This window comes from Melozone crissalis, unplaced genomic scaffold (genome assembly GCF_028551555.1).
Source record: "Melozone crissalis strain CALT ecotype California unplaced genomic scaffold, PUWL_Pcris_2 ptg000006l_1, whole genome shotgun sequence".
NCBI lineage: Eukaryota > Metazoa > Chordata > Aves > Passeriformes > Passerellidae > Melozone > Melozone crissalis.
Window position 1 is genome coordinate 38,434,314 of NW_026535784.1, and position 15,796 is coordinate 38,450,109.

The 15,796-nt window shown below is 47.2% G+C and overlaps 3 protein-coding genes and 1 non-coding gene across 6 annotated transcripts in view; 2 read left to right on the forward strand and 2 right to left on the reverse strand.

Moving 5' to 3' along the window:
- The window catches only part of SH3D19 (SH3 domain containing 19), an 81,624-nt gene extending 74,880 nt beyond the window's left edge, over positions 1-6,744 (forward strand). For all 3 annotated transcript variants that reach the window (XM_054291880.1, XM_054291888.1, XM_054291897.1), the window contains exons 16-20: positions 1,077-1,264; positions 1,534-1,586; positions 2,086-2,272; positions 2,880-2,977; positions 4,138-6,744. In XM_054291880.1, coding sequence (XP_054147855.1) covers positions 1,077-1,264; positions 1,534-1,586; positions 2,086-2,272; positions 2,880-2,977; positions 4,138-4,254 — 643 coding nt within the window. In that variant the 3' untranslated portion in view covers positions 4,255-6,744. The remainder of the gene's footprint in view (positions 1-1,076; positions 1,265-1,533; positions 1,587-2,085; positions 2,273-2,879; positions 2,978-4,137) is intronic.
- A 1,869-nt stretch (positions 6,745-8,613) lies between these two features.
- On the reverse strand, positions 8,614-12,194 carry RPS3A (ribosomal protein S3A). The gene is made up of 6 exons (XM_054291910.1): positions 12,085-12,194; positions 11,726-11,829; positions 10,396-10,583; positions 10,038-10,246; positions 9,357-9,466; positions 8,614-8,781 (listed from the first exon to the last, which is right to left on the reverse strand). The coding sequence occupies exons 1-6, from the start codon at positions 12,144-12,146 to the stop codon at positions 8,660-8,662; spliced, it is 795 nt and encodes a 264-aa protein (XP_054147885.1). The 5' UTR covers positions 12,147-12,194; the 3' UTR covers positions 8,614-8,659.
- LOC128950975 (small nucleolar RNA SNORD73) lies at positions 9,048-9,117 on the reverse strand. The gene has a single exon (XR_008484411.1). It is a non-coding gene; the product is annotated as a small nucleolar RNA SNORD73 (small nucleolar RNA).
- Positions 12,195-14,318: 2,124 nt separating the features above from the next.
- On the forward strand, positions 14,319-14,753 carry LOC128950936 (ribonuclease CL2-like). Its single transcript, XM_054295994.1, has one exon. The coding sequence runs from the start codon at positions 14,319-14,321 to the stop codon at positions 14,751-14,753; it is 435 nt and encodes a 144-aa protein (XP_054151969.1).
- Positions 14,754-15,796: the final 1,043 nt, after the last annotated feature.

Below are 15,796 nucleotides of genomic sequence, written 5' to 3' on the forward strand. Positions count from 1 at the left end.
TGTGGGCAAGAAATGATTTTTCATGTTACTCATTTCTCTGTGATGTTTATTGGATTTTGTAATCATGCATTCCAGGAATTAAAGCAAATCCATGCAGAGGCAGGAGCAACTAGTGTCAGTGGGATCATTCAGTTGTTCTTTAGATGAAGCTTGGTTTGTCAGGAACAAAACCTTATTTTAAAAAGTTGCTTCTGCAGCTAAGAAAGAAACAGACAATTCTAGCTTTGTCCTGAAAGAAACACCTTTGCAAAGATACTTGGTGGGGGACAGGGGTGGGAATCAAGCTGCTTACCTTTTCTGTGTGCTATGAATATATAGAAAGAATTAAAGCCTATTACTGCCTTTTTCCAGCATGGCATTTCTGATTGACCAAAAATTTTCTTAGATTAATATCTTAAATTTAATTTATTAGGTCTTAAATAATGAAATCAATTTAAGTCAAAGGGAAAAATAATTAGGATTGTTTTCAGTGCTGTACCAAAATATATAAAACTTATCGGATGCATTGAATTTTCTTTCTTTGATAGATAAGCTTTTTTCCCTATAAGATTAAAGGGATGGATTTTACAGAATAAAGTATTTTAAAGTAGATAAAACCTAGCTTCTTCATATGAAGCCTCCATGTATTTGGGACAAATACACAGCACTCACCCCCACCCATGTTTGAGTGCATCTAAATGGGATGCTAGCTCAAAAAATAATCAAACTCTTAACAAAAGTGTATCAGGACACTTGCTTGGACATAGGCAAAGATATGAAATTGGAGAAGGTGACTGAGAAACAAGGGGGTTTATTGTTGCTTGGAAGGGAAATAGGGTATTTTGCAAAATACTGTAACATCCAGCAATTGGGATACAGAAATTGCATCTGGCTTCTCCAGACTCTGTACTCATTCTCCTCAGAAAGCAGAGATTAGAACCAGGGCAGGCCCCCAATTTTCCACCTGTCCTATCTTCAGTGCATTTTTAATCATTTTAATTAAAATATCAATCCATATATTGCACACAATGCTGTCTTATTATTAAGTAGACAGTAATAATAAAGAAGCAAAATAATTTTCTCTTTTGTTTGTGCAGAGGTCCAAGGTGTGTAGCACGATTTGAATACATTGGAGATCAGAAAGATGAGCTCAGTTTTTCAGAAGGTGAAACTATTATCCTGAAAGAATATGTAAATGAAGAGTGGGCCAAAGGAGAGCTCAGAGGCACTTCTGGAATTTTCCCCTTAAACTTTGTGGAAGTAATTGAAGACCTACCTGGAACAGGTATGAATATGTTTGCAAAAGTCTTCAAGAGCATGGTTTTATACTTAATGCAAATAGGCAGCATATAGGAGAAAATTCCAAAAGGACAGTGATTGCAGAAAAGAGGTAAAAAGAGAGGGAAGATTGATAAAAAAAATCCGTCAAAATTAACAGTAGGACTTCTTAAGAAGCTATTCTTAATAATTACTTCAAATATCTAAAATCTCTGTCATTAGTAACAATCTGAATAGACACTACTCCTGTTCTTAAGTTGTGCTTTACTTACATAGGTACAGAAACAGCACTGAAGAATAAGGTGGAGGTTTTGTCTTCCCTTCCTCAGGTAATAAAACTGTATAGGTGAGGGCCAGAATTTATGTATAGATTTACAGAGACTCTATTATAATGTGGGAGTAACTGCAGAATGTGACACCACTCCCACAACACACAATGCTGCATTGTCACACCTCAGTTCTGACACAAGGCCTGAGCTGACTGAATTCAGAGCTTCTGACAAATTAACATTGGTAAATTTTTATCCTTTGTGCTGAAGGAAATTCTTGTTAGCTCTATTTTAAGTATTGCTGCAGTGATCTAATTTTGAATTTATTAATCCTTTCCCCTGCCACCAGAGATAAAAAGGAATGTGGCTGAGCCTAGATGAAATTCTGTGGTGTTAATTGCTCAAATGCCATTCTGGTCTACATCTGCAGCAGCACTTTTGTACTGGGAGGGTGTCAGGACAGCTATGTGCTGTACAGCTGCTTTCAGCAGCATCCATCAGCTTTTGGGCTCCATTCACACTTCTAAAATTAATGCAGCTCTTCTGTTAACTTGAACAGAGCAACAGACGCTCACTGGAGTGGTGTGAAGCGCTTCATGATTTTACAGCAGAAACCAAAGATGATCTATCCTTTAGAAAGGGAGACTGCATCCAAATACTGGAACAAGTCGATTTGGAGTGGTATAGAGGAAGACTGAATGGAAAGGAAGGGATTTTCCCAGCAGTTTTTGTTCAGACCTGCACAGGTACAGTGCTCCTACTAGATGGCAATTCATTATTCACTGGCTTGTGCCAGTCATGACAGCTGTGGGAGAACACAATGGCATCAGCAAGTCACACACCACCAGAGTCTTCAGTATTCGAAAGCTCAACTTAAGTTTTGAACCAACCACTCTAACAGTGGCAATATAATGTTCTAGTCAGTAAGTAATCTGTGAGGTTACACAGACTCTGGGATGTTTTCCAGTATGGTTTGGACACAGGCAAAACAGGGACACTGAGCCACCTTTAAGGAGTAATTCAGGAGTATTGATGCTGCTTCATCTTAGAGCAGAAAGAGGCAAAGTCAGCATTTATTATGTATCACCATTGGGAAGTTCAAGTTAAGTGAGTTTTAAATTTAGTCTGCTTAGAAGCAGAACTGTGAGCCTGTGTAATACTATAAAATGGACTGGTGGCAGTAGAGTTTTTATTCCAGTAGGACAGGGAATCTGGTACAGCAGTAGCAATAACATTTGGACAACCTGTAGCACAATAGTGGGGAGAAAACAAGAGAATGACAGGAAACCTCTCCAGAAACAGAGATTTATTTCACTCCCATGCAAGTTAACTTCTCTTGTCCATGTTCTGTAGCCAGGGTAGAGCTGTCACAGCCTGGAGGAGGGAAGAAAGGAAAAGCCAAAGCTCTTTATGATTTTCATGGAGAAAATGAAGATGAGCTTTCCTTCAAAGTAAGTACCTCTCTTAGACCAATTTTCAAGAGGTCTCATGCTCCTAAGGAGTGCTGAAAATAAGGTTCATCCCCTGTGAATGTAGGCTTTAGACAAGAAGGATGAAGCACATAGATATTAACATAGATATTAATATGCATAGATATTAACACATTTGATAAGTGGTCTCTCTAAAAAACATTTTTTCCCTTATCACTCCTGTTACCTATCAGCAAAAATCTTCATTAAAACACTGGAAGGAGCTCAGGAGTTGCAGAATTCCCGACTTCTCTGATCTAGTTAACATGACAAGATAAACAAACTTTATTTTGCAGTACATTCAGTTCCTGATTGGTTGATATGGTCAAGGGAGCCTCTCTTTGGACTAGGAAGAAAACTCTGAGTAGGAGGCAATGGTGAGAGTGCAAATAGGACAGCAGCCAGGCCTCTGAGGGAAACCTAGTACAGCAGCATCTTGAACTGGCAACACAATTCAGAGTTGCCATGGGAACAAGGGGAAAAATTAAATACATGCTGGATGCCCAGATCATATTAAGCATGAAAAAGAAACAGAGTGCCCTTGGTATGCAAAGTCGTGATTTAGGTAACCATGTTCTCAAAAGCAAATATCTGAGAAGCAGTAGACTTTCACAGGAGCTGCAACACAGTATTTTCCCTTCTAAAACCAGCAAAATAGTTTCACCATTAGCAGCTTGCGATGCTGAAAGGATAGATGATCCTTTAAAGCAGAAAAGGGGAACAGAGGTACTGAAAGAAAGGCCAGTACTTCAGATGAAGGGTGTGGCATGGGACAGTGAGAACAAGAACCAGTACCAAACACAGGACCTGTGATTTAAATGGCCATACTGAGCTTTTAGATTGCTTTTCCTTTTTTTTGGGGAAAGTTTCCAAGTACTAGAAAATACTGGGAGCAACATGAGAAGTTATCCAGCAGTGCTCTTCTGTCCTCCTGAAGGTGGTGATTTTTCAGCATAGACAAGTATTTAGCCTAGGAAAAGCTTCAGCAGATGTAACCAACAGAGGAGACTGGCCACATCTTACCCCTCTTCTCTTTGATTGATATTAATTGTTTCTAAGAGGATCAGCTCTGCATGCATTAGCATTGCTCAGTAAGGCTGCACAGTAAGCTGTACTGACTCACAGTGCTCCTTCTCTTACAGGCAGGTGACATGATAACAGAGCTGGAATCTGTAGACGAGGACTGGATGAGTGGAGAGATACTAGGAAAGTCTGGGATATTTCCCAGGAACTTTGTTCAGATTTTAAAAACACCATGAAGTGTTGCCTTTCTACTACTCCCTGCGTGTGGGAGAGAATGTTTTCTACCCTAAAGGCACAGCAAAGACATCAACGAGTGTTGATTATCAATGTTTTGCACTACTTTTTCTAGACAGTCATAGTAGTATCTTTAAGTCAGATAAGAAAATTTGAGTCTTTTGTGACAGTGTATGTTATCATGTTTCATGAATGCTCAGAGAGCAAAACAAGCAGGCTTTTTAGCCATTTCCAACTAGGGAAATACTGTGGTGCAACACCATTTTAACTTATATAGCATTCTAGTATGTTTACTCTCTGGTATTATATTTATCATGCACAAAGTCTGCATAACATAAGCTGCTTTGGCTTTCTTTGAACTTCTTAAGATCCAAACTTTTAAAATTGTTTTAATATATAATTACAGCACTCAGTATGTAGATGAAGTTTGATATTCAGGTTTCATTACTGCTTGAGTTCCACATTAGCGGTAGAATCCACTTGTTTTATGACTTAGAGGATAAGAAAAATAACTGGTATTTCATAGTAGAAAGGTATCGAATCAAATACTGGTAAGAGGGGAAATGGAGAAATAAATCCTTGTGTAGTATCCTTCTATTCTTAGCCCAGGCTGCTCATACAGCAAGATCACAAAAGTAAAATTTTTAAGTATTTTGCCTCTTAATGAATTCTGTTTAAATCAGTATGAATCATCTTAGACCTTCCTCACTTTCCCCAAAATACTTTGCAAGTACAGGTTTAGTTTTCTCCTGCTGCCCACTGTTCTTAGAGCACCATCATTCCCTTCTTTCCAGCTGAAGTTAGTGACAGACAGTGTCTATGGAGCTTTCTCAGATCCCAGCCATGGAGTAGCTGCACTATTCCAACTATTTGCCCCTCCACTCCCCTCATGGAAGTGGAAAGCCAGTGTTCACCCAGTCTGCATTTTATTTGTCACTGAAGCACTGGAACATACTTCAGTAACACTATTCCTATCCTTAACATGAAGGATATTATAGAGCCTTGGGTTTAGTTTTCAGCAGACATGGGATTAGTTTCCAGTTTGTTGCCACATACCAAATACAGTGAGCATCCTTATAAACTGCCTGTGGAGGCCTTAAGGAAAACATGCCTGGCAAGAGGTTACTCCAAGCAGCTCTCACCAAGGCACTTGGTACAGAGCAGCAGTGTAGCTGGACTGACCAACTAAGAGGGATGTGATTGAGGTAGTTTCACATGATAGGAACTTCTGGTAGTCAGTCCCTTTTTGTAACAGCAAGGAATGGGCATCCAGTCCCATGGCAGACTGGAGCTCACCGGGAGCGAGCCTGAGTGCCTCAGCACCATTCCCCCAGCAGTCACTGCCAGGCCACAGAACCTGCACAGACACAGCTCCCCGTTGTGTTCTGCTCTGTGTTTAAACTACACCTGTACCCCCTCACACAACTGGGGGATGATAATCACACAAAGTTTGAATGAGCTGAGGAGCTGGACTTCTACTTCCAATAGGGATTAACATAAGCAAAGACCTGAATTGTGTGCTGTTCTAGAAGGCTGGAAATGCAACAACGGCTACAGCTGTTACTCAGCAGCCCCAGCAAGCCTGTCCAGAACTCCTGTGGAATAATCATGTGGCAGTCCACAGCCAAGGACAATCCTTCTCACTCTCCCAAGTTTTCCTGTTAGGAGATTCTAAAGATTCTTGTTTATTCCAAAAAACCACTCATGTCCTAAAGAAATCCAAGGAATTGCCAGGTCCTTCAAAGACACCACACCAGTGTGGTGGCAGATGAGGCTGAAGTGTATGATGTTTACTTACTGTTTGTCTGGCAGTTTTCTAAGGTTTTGATACAAGTCTCAAAAGTAGAATTGATTTTTTTATATTTTTTTCAATTTCCTCTTTCCCATTTTTATAACTGTGTCTTAACCAGTTGTTTTTGTAACTTCACTGAATGTTCAAAGTCAGTGCCTGTTCATTGCCAAGACCACTCTGCTGTATGTGATCTCCTCCTCCCCGTGGGGCAGGGCAGGAGTAGCAGCAAGGCCTTTACTCAGAGCACCGAGTGCCATCTAAGGGCTGCTCGCGTGGCTGCAGGCAGCTGAAACGGCGTCCGTGTGACGCTGCAGCAAGGGAGATGCTCGGCTTGTACAGGGCAGGATTCTCCTAAGACAATGTCCAACACCACCGTAAGACTGCATACAGACCACAACAGAAGATTCCTAAGGTGTGCAAAAAAGCCGAGACTGAGGTGGAGTGCAAATCTTAACTGCAATGTAGTAGCAAATCCCAGCTGTAACCTTGAAATCCTGCTAGATCTCCATGCATTAGAATAAAAGCCTCACTTACCAAAATATTTTGTTTGACCCATCCTCTAGAAATATCTTCAGGAAGATATCTTTGTTCTGTGTACAATGAACAGTGTCCTAAATAAACCTTTGTTAAGTCCAGTAAGTTTGTTATGGTACCTCTGTAAATTAAGAATGTATTTAACCAATAAAATTTTTATAATTAAGTCATGATGGCATTTTAATTGTCATATGCTGTAGAAAGCAGAGCTTTCCACTTGACAGTTTGAGAGATCTCATTCTTCAAAGTAACACCCACCCCCAGACAAGCAGTCCAAACCCTTCAGATTGTGGATGAGTTTAACAGCTTATCCTTTGCACTTGGGTATGCCTCACACTCACCACCTGCAGAACCTATCACATTTTTCTACCTGCTACCATAGGGCATCACACACACTCTGTTTCTCACTGTGAGAACACTGTGAAGATGACACAGGCTGATCCTGCACATAATTTAGGTGTGCTCTGCGGAATGATGCTTTCACAGTCCGTGATTTTTCAGCTGGTGTTTGATGAGAGAACATAGAGGATGACTCACAGGATCTTCCTTCCTGCTTTTGCCCCACCTGGAATCACATTAGAAGGCCTACACTTACCCAGAATGCCTGCATGGCAATGCACTGTTCCTAACAATACATTTAAAAGCCTGCAAAAGCTCAAATTCTTGTTCTTTCCCCCAATCCTCTTCGACTAACCTTTTGGCAACAGTCCTTAGATATGCAAGTAACAAATAAAACCTATGGTTTCAAAAATGTGGCTGTCTGGGATTCCTGGAGGCAGGTAACACCTGCCTCAGCAGTACAGATGGAAACAGCAAAGCAACGTGATTCCTTCCCCAGTTCCAAGGTTCTGAGTGTTGAGCACTCACTGCTCTTCCTTCCAGTACACAAAGTAGAAAAACCAGAACATATTAAAACTCCAACTTGGAATCACAAGACAAAGTCACATCACCTGCAGCATTCTGAAGTAAGTTCAAAAGCATTCTTCTCATTTTGCCTAGGAAAATGTGAAAATCCCTGGCAGGGAACAGTACAGCCTTCATGGGTAGCAGAACCCCCTTCTCCTTTTCTGCAATAGTTTTGTTGGAACAGTAACATTTTCACTGTTTTCCTTTATTTCTTGTCCTAAGCTCTGTGACAACCAATTGCAAGAGCCACTAATCTCAGTGAATTCCAGGTTTTGCTCTCAGGTTTTAAATCACTAACTTAGCAACAATTTAACAGGACTAACTTCAGGTTTGTTGGCCTAAACAAACACATCGATAGCGCACAAAACTCATTTTAGCCAGAAAAAAACACTGCTTCACTTATAGGCCAACGTAAGTTGAGCAAGAATCAAAAATGCTGTTAAGATAATAGAAAACAAAATTACTCAGCAAAACATTTAAGTGCTTTGTTTTCAAAACACACACCATTGCCCCTTTACAGAATTTTTTCCCCTGAAGTTCCACGGGTCTTCCAATACAGCCATCCCTCAGTTCTGACAGGTTAAAATCCAACACCCAACTCCACTGCTCGAGCACATTCTGGATTTCTGTAATGCTCAATTAACACTGCTTCCATCATCACAGTTACAACCATAACACCTTCAAACACCACCTGACCACCAGAGACCACACCTATCCCACGAGAGGTTGTATTCAATTACCAAGACATTTAAACATATGCATATTATTCTGAAGCAAGTCATCTGGATAAAACTTCCCAATAATACTGACAAAAAATTCTGACACAGGTTTCCCTGTGCAATTTCTGCCTGCCTTGTACTCTGTGAAGCACCTCTTACCACCAATACAACCTCTGCACACATACAGAGGTTTTTTTGGTGAGGACTTACTGGGTAAAACCAACACAGAGAATCCACAGAAAGGACAACCCACCTTCTTCCACCCATCTCCACAACACAACTGGAGAAGTACACGAGTACTTCTTTTATTTTAATTGTTTTTTAAACCAAGGCCATAGGTTTACCTTACTGAAAACTCATCCACACATCCAGTACCAATATTGTCCAGGAGCAATACAGGCAACCAAGCATTAGTTCTGTATATTAAAACCTTTTATTTTCCACCAATTTTGAGTTTCACACAGACTCTTGCACGGGCGGCTCATATCCATCAGCTCGCTCTACCTTGGTGCCAGCCTCATCCCCAGAGGGCTTTCCAGCACCACCACCTTCACCATGCAGCTCCATCAGCTTGCCCACTAAAAAGAAGCAGTGACACAAACAGTGAGATGGACCTGTTTGAACAGTTTTAAATTACTCCATTACTCATCACGCACAAATGAAACCACCAGAATGTTTTCTGTCATTAGGACTAAGTCCATTGCAGACAGCTCATGCACAGAGATGCTGCTGCAGTGACAGTCAGACAGATCAAGCAGTGAAATAAAGCTGTGCAAGGAAACTGCAAATGACACCTTTTCCTAAAAGGATCTGGACTCAAGCACCTACTGCTGCATTACACGGGAATGTCAGAAATTGGGGAAATGGAATCATTCCACATCATCTGGGACCGAAACATTTTGTCATCATTCATTCCCAAAGCAAAGCTTTTAACATTCAGCAGCACTTCAGGTGAGACTGCAAGAAGCTCCAAACTGGACACTCACTGCTTGGCTTTCAGTCCAGGAAGCCACACATGAGAACAAGGACACACTTTCCCTTCTACAACTACTAAAGCTCATTGAGGCTGTTGTAGCATCTTTATCCAAAAGCAAACACATTTAAACTGCCCCCTTTCCACACCCTCCCCCAGATGTCTGCAGAACACACTTACATTCAAACTTGGGCTTCTTGAGCATCTTCACCTTGCGCACGTAGACATCGTGCAGAGGGTAAATGGACTGACAGGCCTTCTCGATGTCCTTGCCAATGCTGTCTGGGATCCTGAGCAATCACAGAGCAACACAATGCTAAAAACTGCCTGCTTCTGCAGCAGCAACACAGGCTTAAAGAAATCCTTAATACAAAATATTCTACAAAAGTTGGTATCATCACTTTGACAATTTTCTTCAAGTGCATTTAGAATCTAAGACACCTCCTTCGCCACGTCAGAAGGGACATAGTGCAAGTGTGCTCATTTTGAGAGCAAACCTGCAAACTTCTGCAAGCAATCAGCACACTGAGAGACTCTTCTATCAGAAGAGCTCAGAGCATTCACAGCCCCAGTAGATCAGAATTGCAACTTTAGTCTGTAGAAATGTGAACCAGAAATCTTCTGGAAAGTGATTTTACATTTATGCACACGTGACAGTGGATTCAGGTCAGACAGGACGCAGAGACTGACAGAAGCCATTTGCACAAAAGGGTGATTGGCTTTTCCACACGAGGGGCTCCTTGCCTGGTCTCTGACCAACAGCCTGGAACGCACCAGCACTCCCCAGGCACTCAGCAACAACCAACCCTTAAACAAGGATTTCAACCGTAGGGGAGAAAAAATAACAGTGCCAAAGCTTACAGCTTATTGACAACTTCCTTCAGGTCATTGGTCTGCACCTCCCGGGTCATGATCTCCATCATTTTCTTGCGGATCTGCCGGACCTGCTGGTGCTGGGCGTAGGAGGTCTTGCGGATTTGGTTATTGCGCTTCTTGGTGAAGCCCACGCAGAAGAGGCGCAGCAGGTACCCATCCGTAGTCTTGACATCCACGTGGGCTTCAATCATTGTCTGCAAGAGGAAGCGCTGAACGTTTGGCACGCTGCAGCACAGGCTGCCCAGCCCCACGCCCCACACTTCAAACACGGCTCTGCCAGGCACAGCACTTCCCTCCCTCCCTCCCTCCCTGAGGCACCGCAGCGATGCTGTTTCTCACACACCTGCCATTTTTTCACCATGGAGCACATTTTGTCCCGTGTGAGGTCCATCCCATGGAAGTTGGTCAGACAATTTTTGCCCTGAACGTCCTCGGTGATCAGTTTGAATTTGCGGAAGGCAACCTCATCATTCTGCAGATCAGCCAGGCTCACCTCAAACACGCGGCCCTTCAGCCCGTCAGAGGCAATTTCTGTGGGGTGGAACAGAACAAAACACCTTAGATTAACATTAGGAGCACATCCTTCAAATCAGACACTGAATTCCCTCTGGAATCCTGTTCTCTGATGTTTCCTAACGGTGATCACAGAGCCAGCAAGGCTGACAACTTCTCCCTTTGGGAGGAATCTTTTCAAGGCAATAGTGCCAGGTGTGGGATATGAACAGCAGCACACAGCAGATCCCACCACGTGTAGTAATTTGGTTTGTTTCAAGCATAAAGGGGCTACAGAACATTTGGAAATTATCAACAGCAATGAGAAAACCAAACATAAAAAGCCACAAGTGCTCAGCAGGGGTGAAGCAGCAATGAACAGCCCGGCACAATTATTTCACAGCTCCTCCTCCAACGAGGAACCATTTTAACAACACTGGCTGGTTCACACTTCGTTCGGCAGTGACCCTCATTTTAACTGTTTCACATGTTACATGTTACAGCTCAAAGTAACAATCATCATTCTAACTCTGAGTGCAGCCAGCAGAGTATCTATCACAAAGCTATTTAGCCATTCTGCATGGCTAAGCCTCCAAAAACAGGGTTACTTCTATCCAGACCCCTCTGCATTCCTAACAGAGGTCTCCTCTTCTTAAGGTGTGCCAGATGATATAAACAGAATTTACCCCCAGTGATACATCAGTCCTCACAATAAGTCAGCAATTCTGGCTCTAATCTTTACCCAAAATCTTTAAATTTCAGATATTTCAGTGTCTTGATGTGCCGGTCGTTGCGATCCTATAAGGACTAAGGTCTCCTGTGGCACTGTCCCACATCTCCCCCGGTGACAATCAGAACTAGTGATTACTTGAACTTTTCCCAACTTGCCAAGTTACCACAAGAGGAACTCATAAGAAACTTCAGGCCCTTCCTTCCATGGTTTGGCATTCTTGTACAAAAAAGAGCCCGGTGTACGAACTTCCTGCAGCTAAGCTCATTTATTCAAGCAACACGGTCAACTCAAAAAAGAAAAAATCCACTCAAATCACCCAACTTTTCTAGTTTCCAAGCTCCTAGCAATACAAGCAAAACCCATTTTTTATCAGTCTTTTATCCAAGAAGTTCTTTAACCGCTTGGAGCCAGCACATGGAGCCAACACAATCCCCTGTTCTGTACTCACTAGTTCCTTGAGTCCTGGTGACAAGCGTCTTCCCGATGTTCCGGATATTGAACATCGCCGGTGCTTTGACATCGTACCAGTCCTTCTTGGAGAAAGGGTCGACCCTTAAATCAAAGGAATTAGATTTTTTAGCCGACATTCTCGGGCCGCACCGGGCTGCAGTAAGACCTTCCTCCCCGACTGCCCGCCGCTGCTCCCGCCCCGCCGGGCCCACGCCCGCCCGCCTGACGCCATGACAGCATCGGCCCCGCTCCGGCCGGGCGCCGCCGCCATCCGCCCCGCATCCCCGCCATCCCGCCGCCGCGCCGCCCCGCCCGGCGCCCCCGGGCACCGCCCGCCCTCGCCTCGGCCGCCCTTACACTTTCTTCTTGGCGCCCTTCTTGCCGCCCTTGGTGAGGCGCTTGTTCTTCCCGACCGCCATGGTTCGGCCCGCGCCGCGGAAAGGGCGGGGCGCGCGCGCTCCCGCGAGATTATACGAGAGCGGCGCTCGCGCGAGACCTGCGAGAACGGGGCCGCCTCCAGCGCCGGGGGCGGGGGCGGCCCGCGCGGGAGGTACCACGGTGGGACGGAACCAACGGCGCGGGAGGGGCGGGGGGAGCCCATGCCCGTGAGCGCCCCCGCCTGGACCTCTGCGGAACGCCCGGCCCTGGGAGCGCCCGGCACGGCATTTCCGATACCCCGGCCCGGCCCTCCCCGTCCCTGCTCCCCGAAAGTGGGGCCGCTGTGCGGATGGGCAGGGCCACAGGGACGGGGTTCGCTGCACCGACTGTACCCCGGTGAAAGGCAGGTGCCACCTCCTGCCCAGTCTGGTGTCTTCAAGCTGAATGATGTGTCCCCAGGCTGAATCTCGTCACCTTTTGTAGACGTAACTGTTGTCGTCTGGTATTTTCTACAATGTATTTCAAGCATCGCATAAGAGTACCATCATACAAATAAATATACATCGATAGACGAGGAATATGCTTTAGACAGGAGGGCTCACGTAAATTTTACTGTATAAAAGATGTTATTTTTTAAAACCCCATGGTGTGTTTGTCAAACCTCCAGCTTGCATCCCATGCAGAATAAATAATATCTCCTTTCTAAACTAGACTCTGTTTCTAAAGTCGGCAGCTTTCCCAGGCCTTGGGGTGCGAGGGGACAGCCAGAAGTTTGGTCTGGGCTGCCCCAAATGCCCCAGCCAGGGGCTCCTCTCAGCACCGCACAGGGCAGGAGGAGGCTCCGCTCAGCCCTCGGGCAGGGGCAGGGATGGCACATGGAGAAGCCGTGCCCAGGATAGTGCCAGGCAGTTGGGACCCCCTGGACAAGGGGTGACCACAGGCTGTGGCTCACCAAGGAGCCTCACAGCAGCCTCTGGCAAGGACATGCCTGAGGCTGTGCCGGGTAGGATGGGATCCAGCACAGGTACCTGCACCATGCCTGCTAGAGACAGCCCGCTGCCAAGCATCCAGGCTTGTTCCTCCTCCTGTGGGCGCCATCCCTTTTGCACCACACCAGGACAGTGGAAAGCAGAGTGTGTCTGGAGGGGACACGCTTTCCTTGGGGCTCCATTACGATGGTCAAAGGAAAGGAGTGTTTGGTGGGCTCAGGCTGGCTCCTGGCTCTGTGCTTCCCTCTGCATCAATGGAGCAGTTGGGACATTGGAGGTAGCAGTGAGGAAAATGCATCATGGCACTTCCCAGGAGGATGAATTTGCCAGCAAGGGGACACAGGGAAAAGAAACACGTAGGTCCCTTAGCACTGCAGAAGAGCCATGGATGTGCCACGTCTTTCAAGAGTGGTAGGAACATCTGCCAGCTGCCCCAGAGATGATGTCCCCCAAGATGGTGACATCCTGCCCACCACCAGGAAACCACGGATCTTGCCCTGCCACCAAAAGGAGCCAGGTATTCTGCCTTTCATGGGACAGGTGGCCAAGGCCAGAGTGGGCAGGGGCCACCCAAGGGGATGCACACAGACAGTCACGTGGCTCGTTAATGACTGCCTAATGACCTTGGGGGCCATGAGGGTGAGCAGGGCCTCCTGGACACCTGGCTCTCCCCAGACATCCACTGGACCTTGCTCTTTACCCTGCCCCTCCTCCTGGATCCTTGCCCATTGGGCACAGCTGGGGCCAGTATAAAAGAGGTGCAGAGTAGTGGGAGGGATCCCGGAGACCCTGAGGCCATAAGGGAAACTGAGGCGCGCACACAGGTGCGGGTGAAGGGTGCATTGGGGACCAGAATGTCTGTGGGAGGGGTCTGGGAGGAACCCGAGCATCCAGTGGGGAAGGAAGGCTGTGTATGGCATCCGGGTGTTGGGGGCACGGGGTGGATCTGTAGGGGAGCCAGGGGTCTGAGGAGCAGCTAGGGGGTGTTCCATGGGGGACTGAGGCTTCTGGGGGGTGCATGACTTTAGAGGAGCCATGCATCCAGGTGAATCCACAGATAGCCCAGCTGTCCAGAGATGGGCCCCCAGGCATCGGGAGGGGATTTGTATGGGACCCAGGGATCTGGGAGGGGGACTCTGTAGAATAACCAAGCTCCCAGGGTGGGATTTCCAGTCGGGGGCCCAGAGGTGCAGATGGCCGTAACCCCCCATTCCGCAGGTGTCCATGGCAGGCTGGGCGCTGTGCATGACGCTGGTGCTGGCAGTGCTGGCAGGGGCGGAGGGCGAGACGCGCTACGAGAAGTTCCTGCGGCAGCACGTGGACAGCCCGCGGACGTCCACGCTGGCGGCGCACCGCTACTGCGAGACCATGCTGGCGCGGCGCCGGGTGACGGGCCCGGGCAGGCCCTGCAAGCCCTCCAACACCTTCGTGCACGCCCCGCCCGCCGAGCTGGTGGCCGCCTGCTCGCAGGCGCCCGACCCTGCGACGGGCTTCCAGAGCACGCCGAGCGCGCTGAGCCTGACCATGTGCCGCCTGCGCGGCGGGGACACGCGGCCGCCGTGCAACTACCGCGCCCGCCAGGCCCAGCAGCACGTGCGCGTGGCCTGCCGCGACGGGCTGCCCGTGCACCTGGCCGGCACCTACACGGCCCCGCAGTGAGGCCTGCCATGGTGGTCTCATGGGCCCTCCGTGCCATCAGGGGCTCTGTTCGTGCTGCCCCGCAGTGAGGCCCGGCATGGCGCTCGCGTGGGCCCTCATGGATCCTCCCTCCTGTCAGGGGCTCTGTTCGTGCTGCCAATAAAGGAGGTGTCACAGGTCTGGGCTCCAGCATCAGCTTGTGGTGGGACCCTGCAATCCTACCCCCCCGCCCCCCGAATCCCTTAGGTGACCCCAATCCTGTATTTAGCCCTCATGTGCCTTATAAATCCCTGGGTTTTCCCAGCCTCCTGGGTGTCCCATAGCCCCCTGGGGTGTCTCTGCCCTCTCCTGTGCCCTCTCCCCTTTCTTGGGTGTCCCACAACTCCCACAGGTGTCCCACAACCACCAGCACCCTCCCAGCCCAAGGCCCATCAATCTCCTGGATGTGCACCTAGTCCTCTCCGCAATGTCCTGACCCTCTGAGTGGCAAATTTCTTTCCTGGATAGCCCATAACTATCACAGGGTTTCCCAACCTCCCACATGCCTTACAACCCCCCTGGGTACCCCCAAATTCCCCCATGTCTGCCCCACTCCTGCATGCCTCTGACCCCACCTGTGACCTCTCTGGGGCTGAGGCTGCTCCCCCTTGGGGCTCCCACAGGACTGAGCCCTGGCTGGGGCCACACAGAGCCCCAAGGCACCATCCCACACACCCTGAACACACAACACACGCACACAATGCACATAAAACCTGCACTGGGCACACAGCATGCAGCCACACTCACAACACAAAACATTCAACACTCACAGCCCTGCTCCGAGCACAGCATTAGCACACACAGGACACACATACCAGCACATACACACAGTATGCACACATACAGAAGTTGTGTTCCTGAGTCTTGATATGATTTCACAATTTCAGCTGGGGTTCATCACCTCTTGTCCTTCATTCTCCCTGTCAGTACTTAAAAGCTCCCCCTGTTTGAGCCTTCTCTTCTCCAGGCTGAACAGTCCCTGCTCTCTCAGCTCCTGCTCTGATCAGACGTGCTCCAGTACCTTC